The 20,322-nt window shown below is 46.7% G+C and overlaps 2 protein-coding genes across 2 annotated transcripts in view; both read right to left on the bottom strand.

The window, feature by feature from the left end:
- Positions 1-12,817, bottom strand: part of LOC140913062 (uncharacterized) — a 25,123-nt gene extending 12,306 nt beyond the window's left edge. Inside the window, exons 1-2 of the mRNA XM_073348744.1 lie at positions 12,586-12,817; positions 11,430-11,473 (exon numbers count right to left, since the gene is read on the bottom strand). Coding sequence (XP_073204845.1) covers positions 11,430-11,473; positions 12,586-12,817 — 276 coding nt within the window. The remainder of the gene's footprint in view (positions 1-11,429; positions 11,474-12,585) is intronic.
- The window catches only part of LOC140913678 (uncharacterized), a 31,943-nt gene that overhangs the window by 289 nt on the left and 11,332 nt on the right, over positions 1-20,322 (bottom strand). Inside the window, 3 exon segments of the mRNA XM_073350463.1 lie at positions 11,017-11,093; positions 11,430-11,473; positions 12,586-20,322. Of these exon segments, the coding sequence (XP_073206564.1) occupies positions 20,182-20,322 (141 nt within the window). The 3' untranslated portion in view covers positions 11,017-11,093; positions 11,430-11,473; positions 12,586-20,181.

Here is a 20,322-nt window from a genome sequence, read left to right as displayed (position 1 = left end):
ACTGGCTCAGGGTCACACCAAGTGTCAGAGCTATGGATGGGACCCAGCAGTCCTTATTTCCAGGCCCCTTCGCTAACCACTGCTGCACACTCCCTCCCACAGCTGGCAATTACAGCCAGGCCCTCATGTCCGCTCCCCCTGACTTTCAGAGGGAGTGTGCTCCGCTGGAGTGACTGGACCAGGGAATTGGGAGTCAGGACTCCTGAATTCCATTGCTGGGTTTCCTATTGGTTCCATTGCTGGTTGTTTTCCTTTTCCTGTGGGACTTTGGGCAAGTTGCTCCCCTGTCTATGGCTCTGTCCCCAGCAGTCAAATAGGAATTTAATACTTTCCCGCTATTGGAAAGTGCTGGGAGAATCCCCCAGCAAAAGCTGCTCTGACAGTGCTAAGCAGCATCTGACCATTAGAGGTCAGAGCGCACTGCCCAGGAGGAGGAGTGTTTGGCTCTGGGGTTTCACTTCAGCCCAGTCTATAGAGAGGGGCCCAGCCAGGGAGTTTGGCTCAAGAAGACCAATTCTCCAATTTGTTAAGGGTGTTTTCAATTCCAATCCTGTGCTTCAAAGTGGTTGGTGTCATTTGCAAATTTTAGAAGCATACTCTCCACTCCATTTTCCAAATCATTAATGAAAATATTGAATCGTACCGGACCTCGGACTGATCCCTGCCGGACCCACTATGTTCATCCTCTCCATTGGACAGCCAAACATGGAGAAGGGCTCTTGGAATATGGGCTTTCAACCAGCTCTGCACCCACATTACACTAATTGCATCTAGACCACATTTCCTTCCTTTGCTTGTGAGAATGTCCTAAGGAACCGTGTCAAAAGCCTTAGTAACACCAAGATAGATCACATCTACTGTTTACCCACCTCTACCAGGCCCGTAACTCTGCCAAAGAAGGAAATAGGATTGGTTTGGAATGATTTGTTCTTGACAAATCCATGCTCGCTAGTCCTAAGAACCAAATTATCCTGTAGGTGCTGACAAACTGATTGTTTAATAATGTATTCCAGTATCTTTCCAGCTATGGAAGTGAGGCTAACTAGTCTGTAAGTTCCAGGGTTCTCTTTGTTGTTCCCCCTTTAAAGATAGGTCTTGTCTTGTTAATGGATGGGAAGATGTTCTTTTTCAGGGATCTCAGACGAGAACTGGGGCACAGCACCTGGTTTGTTAAGGCCACAAAAATGGAGGCAGGAACCTCTTCTCTCCTGCTGGCAAAGAACCCCAGGTACCTAAAAGACAGGGACTCACATCCCTGAATGGGCTTTAAAAAAGGCAGTGGTTACAAAATTTGGCCCCGAACATTTCTTGTTTCCGCAGACTAGACATTTTAGCAAACTTTAGAATTCCTTGGTGCTAAACACCGTGAAACTCCCCTTTCCCCTTCACACAGGGCTTTAACGCCCTGTCATAACCATAAGGGTAGCCTCAAATTAAGAAGCTCAAATTACCTGGTTGGCACCTGACCAAAGGAACCAATGGGGACAAAAGTTACTTTCAAATCTGTGGGGGAGGGTTTGTTTTGGGTTCTTTGTTTCTGTGGCCGTTCTCTCTTGGGACTAAGAGGCTAATAAGGATCTTAGGGATAATGGTAGCATGACAAATGGGAATGAGGATATGGGAGGTAGATATTACCATATCTGAGGTAGAAGCAACACTCAAACAGCTTAATGGGACTAAATCGGGGGTCCCAGATAATTTTCATCCAAGAATATTAAAGGAATTGGCACATGAAATTGCAAGCTGTCAAGGTTCCTTCCCCACTCTTTGGTATAGATTTGGGGACCTGCATGAAAACCCCCTAAGCTTATTTTTACCAGCTTAGGTTAAAACTTCCCCATGGTACAAACTATTTTACCTTTTGCCCTTGGACTTTATTGCTGCCACCACCAAGCGTCTAACAGATATATAACAGGGAAAGAGCCCGCTTGGAAACGTCTTTCCCCACAAAATCCTCCCCAAACCCTACACCCTTGATAAAAATCATCACCAATTTGCATAGGTGAACACAGACCCAAGCCCTTGGATCTTAAGAACAATGAAAAAGCAATCACGTTCTTAAAAGAAGAATTTTAATAGAAGAAAAAATAAAAGAATCACCTCTGTAAAATCAGGATGGTAAATACCTTACAGGGTAATCAGATTCAAAACATAGAGAATCCCTCTAGGCAAAATCTTAAGTTACAAAAAGACACAAAAACAGGAATATCCATTCCATTCAGCACAGCTTATTTTCTCAGCCATTTAAACAAAACAGAATCTAACGCATATCTAGCTAGATTACTTACTAAGTTCTAAGACTCCATTCCTGTTCTGTCCCCGGCAAAAGCATCACACAGACCACGAGAACCTTTGTTTCTCCTCCCCTCCAGCTTTGACAGTATCTTGTCTCCTCACTGGTCATTTTGGTCAGGTGCCAGCGAGGTTATCCTAGCTTCTTAACCCTTTACAGGTGAAAGGGTTTTTCCTCTGGCCAGGAGGGATTTTAAAGATGTTTACCCTTCCCTTTATATTTATGACACAAGCCCATTAGCAAGAATTTTTAATGAATCTGTAAACTCAGGGGTTGTACTGTATGATTGGAGAATTGCTAACATAGTTCCTATTTTTAAGAAAGAAAAAAGAAGTGATCCAGGTAACTACAGGCCTGTTAGTTTGACATCTGTAGTATGCAAGGTCTTGGAAAAAATTTTGAAAGAGAAAGTAGTTAAGGACATTGAGGTCAATGGTAAATGGGACAAAATACAACATGGTTTTACAAAAGGTAGATCATGCCAAACCAACCTGATCTCCTTCTTTGAGAAAGTAACAGATTTTTTAGACAAAGGAAACACAGTGGATCTAATTTACCTAGATTTCAGAAAGGCGTTCGATACCGTGCCACATGGGGAATTATTAGTTAAATTGGAAAAGATGGGGATCAATATGAAAATTGAAAGGTGGATAAGGAATTGGTTAAAGGAGATACTACAACGGGTCCTACTGAAAGGTGAACTGTCAGGCTGGAGGGAGGTTACCAGTGGAGTTCCTCAGGGATCGGTTTTGGGACCAATCTTTTTATTACTGACCTCAGCACAAAAAGTGGGAGTGTGCTAATAAAGTTTGAGGATGATACAAAGCTGGGAGGTATTGCCAATTTAGAGAAGGAACGGGATATCATACAGGAAGATCTGGATGACCTTGTAAGCCGGAGTAATAGTAATAGGATGAAATTTAATAGTGAGAAGTGTAAGGTCATGCATTTAGGGATTAATAACAAGAATTTTAGTTATAAACTGGGGACGCATCAATTAGAAGTAACGGAGGAAGAGAAAGACCTTGGAGTATTAGTTGACCACAGGATGACTATGAGTCGCCAATGTGATATGGCTGTGAAAAAAAGCTAATGTCGTCTTGGGATGCATCAGGAGAGGTATTTCCAGTAGAGATAAGGAGGTTTTAGTACCGTTATACAAGGCACTGGTGAGACCTCATCTGGAATACTGTGTGCAGTTCTGGTCTCCCACGTTTAAGAAGGATGAATTCAAACTGGAACAGGTACAGAGAAGGGCTACTAGGATGATCCGAGGAATGGAAAACCTGTCTTATGAAAGGAGACTCAAGGAGCTTGGCTTGTTTAGCCTAACCAAAAGAAGGTTGAGGGGAGATATGATTGCTCTCTATAAATATATCAGAGGGATAAATACCAGAGACGGAGAGGAATTATTTAAGCTCAGTACCAATGTGGACACAAGAACAAATAGATATAAACTGGCCATCGCGAAGTTTAGACTTGTAATTAGACAAAGGTTTCTAACCATCAGAGGAGTGAAGTTCTGGAATAGCCTTCCAAGGGAAGCAGTGGAGCAAAAGACTTATCTGGCTTCAAGATTAAACTCGATAAGTTTATGGAGGAGATGGTATGATGGGATAACATGATTTTGGCAATTAATTGATCTTTAACTATTCACGGTAAATAGGCCCAATGGCCTGTGATGGGATGTTAGATGGGGTGGGATCTGAGTTACTACAGAGAATTCTTTCCTGGGTATCTGGCTGGTGAATCTTGCCTACATTCTCAGGGTTCAGCTGATCACCATATTTGGGGTCGGGAAGGATTTCCTTCAGGGCAGATTGGAAGAGGCCCTGGAGGTTTTTCGCCTTCCTCTGTAGCATGGGGCACGGGTCACTTGCTGGAGGATTCTCTGCACCTGGAAGTCTTTAAACCATGATTTGAGGACTTCAATAGCTCAGACATAGATGAGAAGTTTATTGCAGGAGTGGGTGGGTGGGATTCTGTGGCCTGCATTGTGCAGGAGGTCAGACTAGATGATCATAATGGTCCCTTCTGACTTTAATATCTATGAGTCTATGCGAGGGGCCAGACAGAAATCCATCTTCTCCAACGCATCCTAATCCAAGTCTCCAATATTGCAACTAGTATAGGTAAGCCAGGCAAGGCGGATTAGTTTTTCTTTTGTTTTGCTTTTGAATTTTCCCTGTGCTAAGAGGGAGGTTTATTCCTGTTTTCTGTAACTTTAAGGTTTTGCCCACAGGGGAATCCTCTGTGTTTTGAATCTCAATACCCTGTAAAGTATTTTCCATCCTGATTTTACAGAGATGATTTTTACCTTTTTTTTTAATAAAAACTTTCTTTTAAGAACATAACTGATTTTTCCATTGTTCCAAGACCCAGGGGTTTGGGTCTTTGATCATTTTGTAACCAATTGGTTAGGATATTATTCTCAAGCCTCCTCAGGAAAGGGGTTGTAAGGGCTTGGGGGGATTGCTGGGGGAAGAAGAACTCCAAGTGGTCCTTTTCCCTGGTTCTTTGTTAAATCACTTGGTGGTTGCAGCATACCTCAGTCCAAGGACAAATAGAGATTTGTGCCTTGGGGAAGTTTTTAACCTAAGCTGGTAGAAATAAGCTTAGGGGGTCTCTCATGCAGGTCCCCACATCTGTACTCTAGAGTTCAGAGTGGAGAGGGAACTCTGACATGCCCCTTCTCTCACTCAGGCTCACGACTGCCCAGAGTTTGATAATTGTCCCTGTTCCCATTGGACAGATGGGGAGGAGCGTGGGGTACAGAGAAGGGAAGTGACCTACCCAAGGGCCTACACAGCAAGGCGGTGGCAGAGCCAGAAAGAGAAGTCACCAGTCCTGACTCCTGTTCTAACGGACCACAACCTCCCTCCCCGTCCCCCTCCCCCTCGGCAGGGATAGAGCCCAGGAATTGAGATGGTGGGGAAATTTCATTGAAACTGTTTCTGTCAGAAAATCCCATTCAGACTAAACCAGTTTGTTTCTTGAAATCATAACAAGTGGGATGAAAATTCTTTGCACAAATATTTTGTTGCAAAACAAATGCATTTCCTGTTTGTCACAGTGTGTTAAATTGTCTTGCCACACACAAAGAGGAGACACTTAGATCTCGAAAATTAGATAAGCTGCTTCAGTCTGAGCTAAGTAGTTGCTGCTCTTAACAATTTCAAAATAAAAAAATACCAATAAAATAGAATATTTCAGCTATTCTATGATGTCATAATCTGATCTGAGTAAACGTGATAGGACACCTCATATGCACTTCTCATAGTGACACTCTCCAATGGATCCCCATCCTCTATCCACCGTGAGGTAGGTAGGAGAGGATCATTATTATTCCTACTTGAAAGAGGGAGAAGCTAACGCTGAGAAAGGAGAATTGACTTGTCTTAGGTCACACAGCCAGTCAGTGGCAGAGTTGGGAATAGGACCCAAGAGCCCTGATTTTCAAACTAACCATCGGATCTTGAATTTCATACATTGAATGACCTGAATAAAGTGCTCTCCAATGAGCTCCAGACCAACAACAGGGCACAGGAATTATTCAGCAAGTATTTTAGGAGAACTGGAATGTTAGAGAGAATCATGAACTGCTCAGAGACAATTAATGCCAAAAAGCAGCAAAATTCGTCAAACATATGACTGGTTATGACTTACTTTCTTGGTCTTAAAAGAGAACAACAAGAACCTGAGACTACTCTCTGTCAATAACCCCCTGCTCAGGCAATCAGGGTAGAGACTGAGGACGGGAGGCTGAGGGTTCTCACCAGAGAGCCCAAAGGGTGGCCCAGGTCACTGGTGGGGATCAGTGCCTAAGCGCTATTTCAGCCCCACATTTTTGGGGGTCCTCCCACAGTGGGAGCTGCAGAGCTCTCCCCCATGACACACACACCTCCTGGTGTTGGGAGGGGAACAGGAGAAAGGACAAAAGAAGCAAGAGAAGAAGAGAAAGGAGGGAGGGATGGAGGAAAAGGTGAAACAAAAAGGACAAACCCTAATGTCCCCAGTGATTCTAAGGGACAAAATTCTAGGTGCGGAATAAAATTCTGCCTCCTTAAGCTCGTGTTTTCCACGCCTAGAATTCATCTCTCACCAGATGAATCAGACTGAGCAGGTTTCAAACCTCGAGGAGGCTCTTACCTTCTAAACAGGGACGTCTGTTTTCTACTCAAATCAGTAAAAGGAAAGGAGAAAACTCAAAAGAGGTTCCTCCTCGCGCTCACATACGTGAACCCTAATACTCTCTCAGTCCTCAAAGAGAGACCTCAAGAAGGAGACTTGCTGAAGCAAAGCCACACGGGTCTGTGAGGTTTCCCTGGCCCCTCGCCCCTGTCCTGCCTGGCTGATGTCAGCATCTCTCTGTGAGGTCACCACCTCCCCCCCACCTTGGGCCAATAGTCTGAGGTCCTGCAAAAGGCCTTTGTGATGTCACTGCCACACCCCTCCCTTGCTGTGCTAATGTCCTGCCGCTGGACAGGCACTTTGGAGGTTTGAGCTACTCCCTGTGGATCACCCCACTCAATGACTGTTCATTCTCGGAAGCAAGCTGGCTAGACAGTAAAACATCAGACGCTGCTCCCAGTGCTCCACTCAGTTTTTCCGAAATGAGGAGACTTTGTGGCCAGAAGAGACCATTAGAGCGTCTAATCTGACACCCTGCATGTCACAGGCCCCCTGTATGACACAATAGCTACTTTTTGGGCAAACACATTCTAGAAAGGATCTAGTCTTTGTTAGGATATAGATATTCAGGCCTGTCTGTAAAGGCCTATACTTTAAGAATTTAGGTATATGTTTATCATTTAGCTAGTTATAGAGGTATAAAAGAAAGAATCTGTGTAAGGGCCTTTTCTCACTGTGACAGTCTGAGGCCCTGTGCTTAGGCTAAGGCCTCTGGATAAGCAGCAGAGGCAGCCATAAGCTGGGAAGCGAATGGTCACATCCTTACATTCCAAACCAGTCATTGAAATAAGGCAATCTGGGGCTCTTAGAAAGGTGATCCAATTTATCACCTTTAGAGAAAGGATGTAAAAGGAAGATGTAAAAGGAAATTTAGTTTGATAGTTTTCCGTTTGGTAAGAACTCACTTATCAATAGACCCAGCTAGGAAACCCTTATGTCTTCATAGATATAGTTGTGAAATCCTCACTTCTGTATTGTTTTGTCAGTATAGTTCCCACTTTGCTATTGTTTATTTGCATGGTCTCTGTCTGGTTCTGTGATTGTTTCTGTCTGCTGTATAATTAAATTTGCTGGGTGTAAACTAATTAAGGTGGTGGGATATAATTGGTTGGCTAATCATTTACAATATGTTAGGATTGGTTAGATAAATTTCATAAAATGATTGGTTAAGGTATAGCTGAGATTACTACTATATAAATTAGGGGCAAACAGGACGTAAGTTGGGATTCGAAAATAAGGAAAAAGGAACTTGGATTTAAGCTTGCTGGAAGTTCACCCCAGTAAACATTGAATTGTTTGCACCTTCAGACTTTCGGTATTGTTGCTCTCTGTTCATGTGAGAAGGACCAAGGAAGTGGGAGAGTGAAGGAATAAGCTCTCTAACAGTCTTCATTAAATGACATCAAGAGATGGCGAATCCACCACTTTCCTTGGTAGCTTGTTCCTGTGGTGAATCATCCTTACTGTTGAATATTTCTAGTAATTGCCATTTAAGGCTCCCAAAGAACTTTGCACTTGGGAATTAAGCCTCAACTCCTCCCCATTTTTCAGATGGAACAACTGAGGCACGAAGGAGCAGTGATGATTTGCCTAAGTCTCCAAGCGAGTCAGTGAAAGAACTGGGGAATAGAACCCAGGAGTCCTGCCTCCCAGCCCCCACTAGACAGACCTGTCCCTGTTCTGACCATGTCTACGGGGTCCCTCTGTGTATTATACACACAAAATCTCCAAAAGGCTCTCCCTAATAACCCTGGTCATGGAGCAGCCACGTGGGTTACACACTGAACAGTGCTTCACTCTCTGTATTTCCCTGCTATGTCAGACCAATCGTGAAGTCTGAACGTGCCCATACCTGAGGGATGCTGCACACGGTGGAATAGGAACTGGCCTATGCTCCCAGACATGAACTCCTGCAGAGGGGGTGACACCGAATTCCCCACCCCAGTTCTTACCTATATGTTGGGGATTGGTTCTGCTTTGAGCAGGGGGCTGGACTAGATGACCTCCTGAGGTCCCTTCCAACCCTGATATTCTATGATTCTATGTCTCCTGGCTCCCCTCTGGGGCCTAAATGATCTCTGGCTTTACTTCTTCTGGTAGATCCTAGAACACAGGATCAGGGGTTAACATGACTCCAGTGGGGATTTCCCACAGGAGAGCTGTAGAGAAGAGGGAGCCCGAGCAGCTGTGGCTGTTTCCGTGGCCTGGGGGCTTTACAGCACGGCCGCAGAGGGGACTCAGGGATCAGCTGGACTCTGCCCCACCGTCTGTCATCTCCTGCAATATTCCCCAGGTGACCAAGATGCCCCAGGAGGTCAGTGAAAGGATTATGAAAGCTGAGTGTTTTCTTCTCAGTGGGCTGGAGAAGCAGCTCTGTGAGGGGGGGCACGGGCACTTGTGATCAGCTTTCAGGTGCCAGGAAGAGCGGTTCAGAGAGTTATGAACAATCCTTCCAAACTCTATCAGGGAAATCCTGTCTTTGCTAGTGCCTCCACCCCTTGCTCCCAAGGGCTCTGCAGACACCCTGGCTCTGCACAAGAGAGACAGCTCTTCCTAATAAATGCAGCCCACAGCCGGGATAAATGATCTACTATTGCAGCTGCCAGCCAAGGGGGAGTCGCCTTGAGCTCAAGTGGCAGAGGCTGGTCGTGTTGAGGCTGAGGGTTCCCACGTGCACAGCATATGGAAACAGCACCCCTTCTGCGCAGCCTGTGGCTATACTAACCCAAACATAGCAGGATTGATGTTTCCCCTAGAAAGGGGTGGCAGGATTTGGGTAGCAGGAGCAGCGTGTTGAATGGCAAAGGCAGGACAAGGTGTGGATGGATCCTAAGGTTGTAGATAAAAACCTCCCCTTGCCATTTTGGAAATGCCAAGTTGGCTCAATGAAGCCCCAGCACAGCACTGCACCGAAAACAGTTTTCAGAGGAAAACACTAGGGCTCACATCCCGCCACCAGGAAATCTGGAATTCATTGTTATTGTTGTTATACAGATTAACGTGCTAAACCACCATGAAGGGAAAGGATGTGAGCCGGGTCACCATGGCTCCACGCTGTCTTTCTAGAAATAGGAACTTCCAGTCGCACCCCCAGCTCTAGCCCACTAGACTCCACTCCCCTCCCAGAGCTGGGAATAAAACCCAGAAGTCCTGACTTTCCCCCACCCAACCCCCTGCTCTAGATCCTGGAATTGGGGGTGGGGAAGTTGCGATAGGAGTAAGTGAAATTAAGTCTATGGATGAAAAAGGAGTAAAAAAAAAGTTGTGTGCCTCCAGGGAGCAACTACTGAGACCCTCACTGATTACTGGGATTGATACAGTTTCTGACCCCTCTAGCCATTTCTGCTTCCCAACTCCACATCCCAACACACAGCCACATGGAGGTAACTTCCTGAACAATGTCCCAGTTGGATCTGGTACTGTGGTAAATGAAGGGGGACAGGTAGCTCCCTGTTATGGACACCCAGCCAGCCAGTTAGCTATAAAATCCCTCTTAGTAGCTGTTCTCCACTTGCTTTACCTGTAAAGGGTTAAAAAGTCTCACTGCGATGCATAGGGAAAAGGAAGTGAATTGGCACCTGACCAAAAGAGCCAATGGAAAGGCTGGAACTTTTTAAAATTGAGAAAAACGCCCCCTTTGTCTCTGTCTGTCTGTCTGTTCTCCCGGGAAGAGGGGGACCAAGCAGCGATGCTGTAAGAAGCTTGGGCCAGGTATGAAAAATCATCAGATCATATCTAGAAACTACTCATCTGAAACCTCAGATATGTAAATAGACCAGGAAATGTCTAGGAAGATGCGATTATGTTTCTCTCTTTTATTTCTTTATGGTTTGTGGATTCCTCTGTGCTAACCCTAGGTGCTCTTGGCACCTTTAAGTTGGAACTCAAATAAACTATTTTTGGTGCTTAATCCTTGTAATTTTTTTTTTTTAAATCAAGCAATAGCTGAGTTTACAGATTTATTTTCTTTCCTTTATTTTAAAAATAAAATTTGCCTTTTTTAAGAATAGAATTAAATTTGTATGTCTTAAAAGGTTTGCGCACATGTTGTTTAATTAGCTGGTGGCAACAGCCAAATTCCTTTTTTATTTCTTTCTCAGCTCTTCCCCGGAGGGAGTGGGGGGGGAGGGGGGTGAAAGGGCTTGAGGGTACCGCCCAGGAAGGAGTTCCCAAGTGCGCCTTCCTGGTCTCTCAAAGGGGTTCTGCACTTGGGTGCTGACAGCATCTACCAATCCAAGGCCAAAGAAAAGCTGTAACATGGGGGTTTAATACAGAGGTGGGCAAACTATAGCCTGCAGGCCACATCCAGCCCGCGGGACCGTCCTGCCCGGCCCTTGAGCTCCCAGCCAGGGAGGCTAGCCCCCGGCCCCTCCCCCGCTGTTCCCCCTCCCCCGCAGCCTCAGCTCGCCGTGCCACCAGTGCTCTGGGCGGCAGGGCTGCAAGCTCCTGCTGGGGAGCGTGGCTGCAAGAGCCGCCAGTGTAGTGTACTAAATTGCTCCCTGTAGGAATGCGCTACTTCCAGTGCTACTTACGGCTGCCAGTCCTGGTGCTCTGAGCGGCATGATCAGGGGACAGGGAGCAGTTGGATAGGCGTGGGAGTCCTGGGGACCTGTCGGGGGTGTGGATAGGGGCAGTTAGGGGTCAAGGAGCAGGGGGAGTTAGATGGGTCGGAGGTTCTGAGGGGGGTGGGAAGTATGAGGGGGCAGAGAGGGGGCAGGCTGTTTGGGGAGGCAAAGCCTTCCCTACCCGGCCCGCCATACAGTTTCAGAACCCCGATGTGGCCCTCGAGCCAAAAAGTTTGCCCACCCCTGGTTTAATAAAAGCCTGGAGTAGCAAGTATTAATTTTTAGAGTCCTTGCGGGGCCTCAACCTTCTGCACTTGAAGTGCCAGAGTGGGGAATCAGCCTTGACAGGTACAACACCCTTGCGAGAGCACAGTCCGTACCTTCTCTCTCGGACACAGCTCACACTGGTTCTCTCTCGAGGCATCTGTGGGAAGGAAGACAATGCTTCAGATGAGCACATACCACTGGCATCTCTCAGTGGGGAGAGTCTCCAGGCTGCATTACGACTGTTCCTGAAACTGATGCCCTCTCTCCAGCCATAGGAAAGGAGCAATCGGCAGCTACAGTACAAGCTGCCCCATGGCACCCCCCACGTCCCTTGGGGCTGGGATCCCAACTTATACAGCGTTTTCTAAGGCTATTCATTTAGGGGCTCTTGGTGGCAATGACTAGGACTGGAGTAGCTGAGAGCTTTCCACACAGCCAGCGCTCCTGCCTCGCTCCCTACAGCGCCCCCTGCTGGGAGAGGCTAGAGTAGCCAGGAACTCCCCTGCAGCCCGCACTTTAGCTCTGGTCCTGCTGCTGGGAGAGGCTGGGATTGGAGGAGCTGGGAGCTGCTTCCTTAGGCCTTAACCAACCTCTTAAACATTGCTCCCTGGATTTGTTATTATTCCTGCACCAGAGACAGGAGCTGGTGTTCAGACCATCTTTTGTCTTCCCCTTGTCTCCCATATTCTCCCTCCACAGAGAGGGTATGGCTAAGGACCAGGAGAAATATGGTCCCTCCTCTCTCTCCTTCCCTTGTACACTGCCTTGATGCCCTCCAAAGCCATCCTCTCCCCTTGCAGGATGTGTCCCAGAATGTTGCTCACCTTTTAGATGAGCAAAACATAACTTCCTGCCTGTCAATGAAAACACTGGGATTCCCACAAACCCCCTGTGGTCTGATTTTACCACCACTCTGTGTCACCTCTACTTGGTTTGCTCTGTTTTAGGGAACTTTTGCCAAAAAAAACAAGCAAGAAATATTTCCCTGGGGAGACAGCTGTCTGTAGGGAATAGGGAAATGTCACAGAGCCAGGAAGGAAAACCGTGGAGAACCAGGGGAAATGGGAGGCGAAAATGACAGTGTTGGTTGCATCTCATGGGTCATACAAGGGATGGGACTGCAATGAACTAGAACTGCCTTCATTACCGGTTCCCACTTCCTGGCTTTTCGAACCATTCCCAATAGTTAGGAGCCTCCGTATAAAAGGAGACATGGATATAATGGGATTCCCCAAGGAGCCGATCTCCCCTCCCTGACTCATTCCTTACCCGTCCTAGTTGCCTCCATGAGTCTCTGTGCCAGGGCAACCCTGTTCATGCCTCTCAGGATGTCCTGGGTCACCCGCAGAGCATGTTCCTGCCCACACTCATGGATCAGCTCCTCCATGACCTCCACAGGCTCTGCTGTCTCCAGTCTATTGCAGAGAACAGGGTTAGAGTCCTGCTCATGGTTGATCTCAGACACTTTGATCTGCAAGCTCTCAAGTTCCTTCTGTCCCATGCTGCCCCAGGTTTGCATCAGGAGATCACTGACTCTGAAGAGGGCTGATCTCCACTCCCAGGTTTGTCTGATGTAATCCCTCTGCATCTCAAAGTCTTGTCACCTGGGTTCTCTGGTTCTTGTTTCTCAGCACGCTCAGGGTTGCTTCTATAGCATAGCGCACCCCGTAGTGACTGATTATGTCCTCCATCATCTCTGCCAACCCTTCCCTATCCAGCTTGTCCCCATGGATGCGGGGGTTGGTGATAGATGTGTTTCTCAGTTCAACTTCAGTCATTTTGAAGATCCTTGAAGATCCTAAGCTCCTCCTCTCCCAGGTTATCCAAGGTGCAGCGCAGAAGCTCCTTCACTCTGGAGATCGTCAGTAGATGCTCACTGCACTCTTTCCCATATGCCCCCAGTGTCTAAGCAAGTCCTTTTGCGCCGGCTTCTTGGTTCATGACTCTTGTCAAGGTTCCTTCCCCACCCTGAACACTAGGGTACAGATGTGGGGACCTGCATGAAAACCTCCTAAGCTTATTTTTACCAGCTTAGGTTAAAACTTCCCCATGGTACAAACTATTTTACTTTTTGCCCTTGGACTTTCGCTGCCACCACCAAACGTCTAACATCAGTTACTGGGAAAGAGTTAGTTTGGAAAAGTCTTTCCCCCCAAAATCCTCCCAAATCTTACCCCCCCCCCTATCCTGGGGAAGGTTTGATAAAAATAGTCACCAATTTGCATAGGTGACCACAGACCCAAACCCTTGGATCTTAAGAACAATGAAAAAGCATTCAGTTTCTTAAAAGAAGAATTTTAATAGAAGAAAAAGTAAAAAGAATCACCTCTGTAAAATCAGGATGGTAAATAGCTTACAGGGTAATTAGATTCAAAATATAGAGAATCCCTCTAGGCAAAACCTTAAGTTACAAAAAGAGACAAAAACAGGAATCTACATTCCATTCAGCACAACTTATTTTCTCAGCCATTTAAAGAAAACAGAATCTAACGCATATCTAGCTAGATTACTTACTAAGTTCTAAGACTCCATTCCTGTTCTGTCCCTGGCAAAAGCATCACACAGACAGAGAGAGAGGCTTTGTTTCTCCCTCCCCCCAGTTTTTGAAAGTATCTTGTCTCTTCATTGGTCATTGTGGTCAGGTGCCAGCAAGGTTATCCTAACTTCTTAACCCTTTACAGGTGAAAGGGTTTTTCCTCCGGCCAGGAGGGACCCCAAAAAGGTGTCTACCCTTCCCTTCACACTCATGATGCCCCCCAAATCACAGATAGAGTGAAACGCTGGCTGGGATTTTTTCCTGGAGCTCTAGGAGAAAACAGAGTTAATAAGACACATGCACCTCTAAATATACTACAAAGTATATAAAGACTAACAATATTTTCCACATCTCAAGGATGATTTTAACCAGTTGATTCTGGGAAACTTTCACGGCAGAGTGCATCAGCCACTTTGTTAGAAGCTCCTGAGATGTGTTGGATGTCGAAATCAAAATCTTGGAGAGCTAAACTCCACCGAATAAGTTTTTTGTTATTTCCTGTGGCAGTATGAAGCCACTGTAGTGCAGCATGGTCGGTTTGCAGGTGGAAACCTCCTCCCCAAACGTATGGGTGTAGCTTTTCCAGAGCGTAGACAATGGCGTAACATTCTTTTTCACTGACTTACCAGTTGCTTTCCCTCTCAGACAGCTTCTTGCTGAGAAACACTACAGGTTTGATCCAGTCCTTCCTGCATTGAAACTGCTCCCACACCACACTCGGACGCATCAGTGGTTACTAGGAATGGTTTGTCAAAGTCTGGGGCCCTTAGTACAGGGTCAGACATGAGTGTCGCTTTAAGCTGGTTAAAGGCCTGCTGACACTCTTCGGTCCACTGAACGGCATTTGGCTGTTTCTTTTTGGTTAGGTCTGTGAGTGGGGCGGCGATCTGGCTGTATTGTGGTACAAATCGCCTGTAATAACCGGCCAAGCCTAAGAAGCATTGAACTTGTTTCTTTGACTTTGGGACAGGCCACTTTTGGATACCATCCACTTTGGCCTGTAGGGGGTTGATAGTTCCTTGACCCACCTGGTGTCACTCTGTTTAGGCCTATTTGACACTTCTTAGCCTTAACAGTTAGTCCTGCCTCCCTTATGCACTCAAAGACTTTTTGTAGATGTTCTAGGTGTTCTGCCCAGGAATCCGAAAATATGGCCACATCAAGGTAGGCGACTGCATCGTCTCCTAATCCCGCTAGGAGACCATCTACAAGTCTTTGGAAGGTGGCGGGTGCATTCCGCAGCCTGAAAGGGAGTACATTAAATTCATACAGCCCGACATGGATGGTGAAGGCTGACCTTTCCTTGGCGGATTCATCAAGCGGTATCTGCCAGTACCCCTTGGTTAAGTCCAAGGTAGAGATGAACTGGGCCCGTCCCAGTTTCTCTAATAGTTCATCTGTGCGTGGCATTGGATAGTTGTCTGGGTGAGTTACAGCATTGAGCTTACGGTAGTCCACGCAAAAATGTATCTCCTCATCTGGTTTGGGAACTAGAACCACTGGAGATGCCCATGCACTGCCAGAGGGGCGGATTACCCCTATATGGAACATATCCTGGATCTCCCATTCTATAGCAGTTTTAGCTTGAGGAGACACCCGGTAAGGTTGGACTTGGGTGAGCATTACCTGTGTCAATGGAGTGGTATGCCCGTTCAGTCAGTCCTGGGGTGGCTGAGAACGTCGGTGCATAGCTAGTGCACAGCTCCTGGATCTGTCGTTGCTGCATACACCCAAGGGTCATGGAGAGGTTCACCTCTTCTACGCCACCCTCACTTTTCCCTTCGTAGTAGACACCTTCAGGCCACTCAGCGTCATCTCCTCCCTGGGCTGTAAACTGACAAACCTTTAATTCTCTGGAATAAAGGGCTTTAGAGAATTAATATGGTATACCTTAGGCTTTCGGTTAGAGGTAGGGAATGCTATGAGATAATTAACAGCTCCCAGGTGCTCCTGGACCGTGAACGGCCCTTCCCACAACACTTCCATTTTATGGGCCTGGAGCGCCTTTAAGACCATGACCTGGTCCCCTACTTTGAAGGAACGCTCTCTGGCATGTTTATCATACCTGGCCTTTTGCTCTTTTTGAGCATCCTGTAGGTTTTCTTTAGCAAGGGGTAGAGAGGTTCAGAGGGTGTTTTGTAGGTTGGTTACAAAGTCAAGAATGTTAGTTCCTGGAGAAGGTATAAATCCCTCCCATTGCTGCTTCACCAACTGTAATGGCTCCTTAACCTTACGGCCATATACAAGTTCAAAAGGTGAAAACCCTAAACTGGGATGTGGTACAGCTCTGTAGGCAAAGAGCAACTGCTGCAACACTAGGTCCCAATCATTGGAGTGCTCATTTACATATCATGGCCCCCAAAGTTCCATTAAACTTCTCCACCATGCCATTTGTTTGATGGTGGTAAGGAGTGGCAACCAAGTGATTTACCCCATGAGCTTCCCAAAGGCTTTCCATAGTTCCTGCCAGGAAATTAGTTCCTGCATCTGGGAGGATGTCAGAGGGCCAACCTACCCTGTCAAAAATGTCTGCTAGTGCCTGGCACACACTTTTAGCCCTGGTGTTGCTTAGAGCTACTCTTCCGGCCATCGGGTGGCAAAATCCATGAAAGTCAGTATGTACTGCTTTCCTCTGGGTGTCTTTTTCGGAAAAGGACCCAGAATATGCACAGCTACTCACTGAAATGGAACTTCAATGATGGAGAGTGGCTGGAGAGGGGCTTTGACCTGGTCTTGGGGTTTTCCCACTTTTTGGCATACCTCACAAGACCGGACATAGGTAGAAACATCCTTGCCCATTCCCTCCCAGTGGAATGACCTCCCCAAACGGTCTTTGGTCCTGTTCACCCCAGCATGGCCACTAGGATGATCGTGGGCTAAGCTCAAGAGCTTAACCCAGTACTTAGTTAGAACTACCAACTGTCTCCGAGGATGCCAGTCTTCCTGGTGTTCACCAGAAAGAGTTTCCTTGTATAAAAGTCCTCTTTCTACAACAAACCTGGATCAATTAGAAGAGCTGAGAGGCGGTGGATTGCTCCGTGCTGCCATCCAAGCTCTCTGGAGGCTTTCATCTGCTTCCTGTTCGGTCTGGAACTATTCCCTTGCTGCTGGAGACATCAGTTCCTCATTGGATTGTGGATTTATGCTTGGTCCCTCTGGAAGCAATGTAGGGGATGGGGCTGTTTCCGTTGATTGTGAACTGCTCTCCACTGGAGCACTATGTTAGGGTTCAGGCTCCGGCTGAGCCTCTTGTGTAGGGTTATCGGCTGCTGCCGGTTCAAGTTCGGTGGGGCCCTCTGGTGTTGGGGTTGCAAGTACTGGATTCAGTGCTGGCAATGGGTCTGGTGCTAGTTGTTCCACGGGTTCCGGTTCTGGGACTGGATCCACTACTGCTGTTGCAGACATTGGCCTGGTGTCCGGGTCCATCACCTCTGACCAGGTCCTGGTAGAAGTTTCCGGAACAGAGCTAGGCGTGACAGTTTGTTTAGCCTGGCTGCGGGTGACCATTCCCACCCTCTTGGTTAGCTTCACACGATTGGCCAAGTCTTCCCCCAACAGCATGAGGATGGGATAATCATCATAGACTGCAAAAGTCCACGTTCCTGACCAGCCCTTGTACTGGACAGGCAACTTGGCTGTAGGCAAATTGAAAGAGTTTGACTTGAAGGGTTGAATCATCACTTGGATCTCTGGGTTGATTAAATTGGGGTCCACTAAGGAAGCATGGATAACTGACACTTGTGCTCCGGTGTCCCTCCACGCGGTGACCTTCTTCCCGCCCACACTCACTGTTTCCCTCCGCTCCAAGGGTATCTGGGAGGTATCTGGGCCTGAGGACCTCTAGTGTGATTCCGGTGCAATGAACTGTAATCTGTTGGGGTTTTTGGGGCAGTTAACCTTTACATGCTCCGGCTCGTTACATCTAACACATTGTCCAGCTGACAGGTCACTGGGGCAAGGTGGGTTGCTGGAGAACAGTGTGGCAGGACGATAAGGTGGCTGGAGGGTTCCTTGGGGGGTAGGTGGGGCCTTGGGGCCTCCACGCATTTGGCTCCAATCTCCCCCACCTCGTTTACTGATTTGGGCTTCCCATCTAGGATGTATCTTTCTATTTCCTCAGGAACACCCTCTAAGAACTGTTCCATTTGCATTAGGAAGGGCAAATCTTCTGAAGATTTAACACTTGCTCCTGATATCCAGGCATCCCAATGTTTCACAATGTGGTAGGCATGTTGGGTAAATGACACGTCTGGTTTCCACCGTAGGGCTCTGAACCGCCGATGAGAAGGCTCGGGTGTTTGCTCCATTCTGACTCTCGCCTTGGTTTTAAACAGTTCATACTTGTTCATGTGTTCCTTAGGCATTTCAGTCACCACCTCAGCTAAGGGTCCACTGAGCTGTGGCCTCAGCTCTACCATGTATTGGTCTGTAGAGATGCTGTACCCAAGGCAGGCCCTTTCGAAGTTTTCTAAGAAGACCTCGGTATCATCGCCTGCCTTGTAGGTGGGAAACTTTCTGGGATGGGAAGTGGTACCTGGAGGCGGATTGCTAGGGTTTGTTGGTATATTCTGCCGAGTCTTTGCCTTCTCCATCTGCAGTGCATGCTTCCTCTCTTTTTCCTTCTTCTCCAGTTCTTTGGCCCTTGCTTCCATAGCTCTCCTGTGGGCAGCCTCTTGGTTCTTTTCTACCTCCATAGCTCTCCTGTGGGCAGCCTCTTGGTTCTTTTCTCCCTCTTTCGCTGCCTCCATTTCTTTATCCTTTGCCTCCATTTCTCTCCTGTGGGCAGCTTCTAGGGCTTTTTCTGCCTCTTTCGCTGCCTCCAGTCTGGCTAACTCAAATTAGTATTGTGTCTTGGTTTCTGTCATCTTTGCCTCTCTGTTTTGAACTAACTTTACACCCGAGAGTTAGAAATAAACAAAAAAACCCAAGAAACCTTGGCTTGTAAAATTTTGCTGTGCTGTAATGTACCACCTATATTCTCTGATAGTGATTGTCAGCCTACAGAAAAATCCTAAAAAAACAAAAACAAAAAACCCTAACACCTTTGTCTCCAGGCAAATAGATAGAAAACCCCTCTAGTTGCTCTTAGGAAAAAAACAACTTCAGGTCTGTGAAGACTTGTAAATTTCCCTGCAGGAGGTTAACTACCCTGCCTTTAGGTAGGGAAACTCCAGCTCACCAAAGACAATTCCCTTTTGTCTCTGCTCTGTCCCCAAAGCAGGAAAAAAACCTAACTGCTTTCAGCTTAAAACCTGCTTTTCAGCAGCCCAAAGAAAAAAAATTTCTTTTCAAATCTGTGCTTCTGGTTCAAAAGAATCTCAAATTGATCTTAAATGATTTCAAGTTAATCCCACCGCTCTGCCACCATGTCAAGGTTCCCTCCCCACTCTGAACTCTAGGGTACAGATGTGGGGACCTGCATGAAAACCTCCCAAGCTTACTTTTACCAACTTAGGTTAAAACTTCCCCCATGGTACAAACTATTTTACCTTTTGCCCTTGTACTTTATCGCCGCCACCACCAAACGTCTAATGGATATATAACTGGGAAAGAGCCCGTTTGGAAACGTCTTTCCCCCCCAAAATCGCCCCAAGCCCTACACCCCCTTTCCTGGGGAAGGTTTGATAAAAATCGTCACCAATTTGCATAGGCAAACACACACCCAAACCCTTGGATCTTAAGAACAATGAAAAAGCAATGAGATTCTTAAAAGAAGAATTTTAATAGAAGTAAAAGAATCACCTCTGTAAAATCAGGATGGTAAATACCTTACAGGGTAATTAGATTCAAAACAGAGAATCCCTCTAGGCAAAACCTTAAGTTACAAAAAGAGATAAAAAACAGGAATATCCATTCCATTCAGCACAGCTTATTTTCTCAGCCATTTAAAGAAAACAGAATCTAACGCATATCTAGCTAGATTACTTACTAAGTTCTAAGACTCCATTCCTGTTCTGTCCCTGGCAAAAGCATCACACAGACAGAGAGAGAGGCTTTGTTTCTCCCTCCCCCCCGCTTTTGACAGTATTTTGTCTCCTCACTGGTCATTTTGGTCAGGTGCCAGCGAGGTTATCCTAGCTTCTTAACCCTTTTTTTGATGAAAGGATTTTTCCTCTGGCCAGGCGAGATTTTAAAGGTGTTTACCCTTCCCTTGATATTTATGACGGGGCCATTTAGGGATCTGGGGCAAAAATTGGGGATTGGTCCTGCTTTGCGCAGGGAGCTGGACTAGACAACCTCCTGAGGTGCCTTCCAACCCTGATATTCTATTCTATGATTCTATTCTATTCTAAAAATGAGTGTGGGCTCTGCGGCCAGGGATGAGGGATTCAGGGGGTGGGACGGGGCTCAGGGCTGGGGCAGCTGTATGGCCACTCCCCTGTGTGCATGTGCTGGTGTAGTCTGAGGTTTGAGTTGTGTGCAAAGTCCTTGCTGCAGTAAGCACAGGCGTACGGCCGCTCCCCGGTGTG

The sequence above is a fragment of the Lepidochelys kempii genome, chromosome 6 (assembly GCF_965140265.1).
Source record: "Lepidochelys kempii isolate rLepKem1 chromosome 6, rLepKem1.hap2, whole genome shotgun sequence".
Lineage (NCBI taxonomy): Eukaryota > Metazoa > Chordata > Testudines > Cheloniidae > Lepidochelys > Lepidochelys kempii.
The sequence above is the reverse complement of the archived record's forward strand: the minus strand, read 5'-3'. Positions and strand labels throughout refer to the sequence as shown.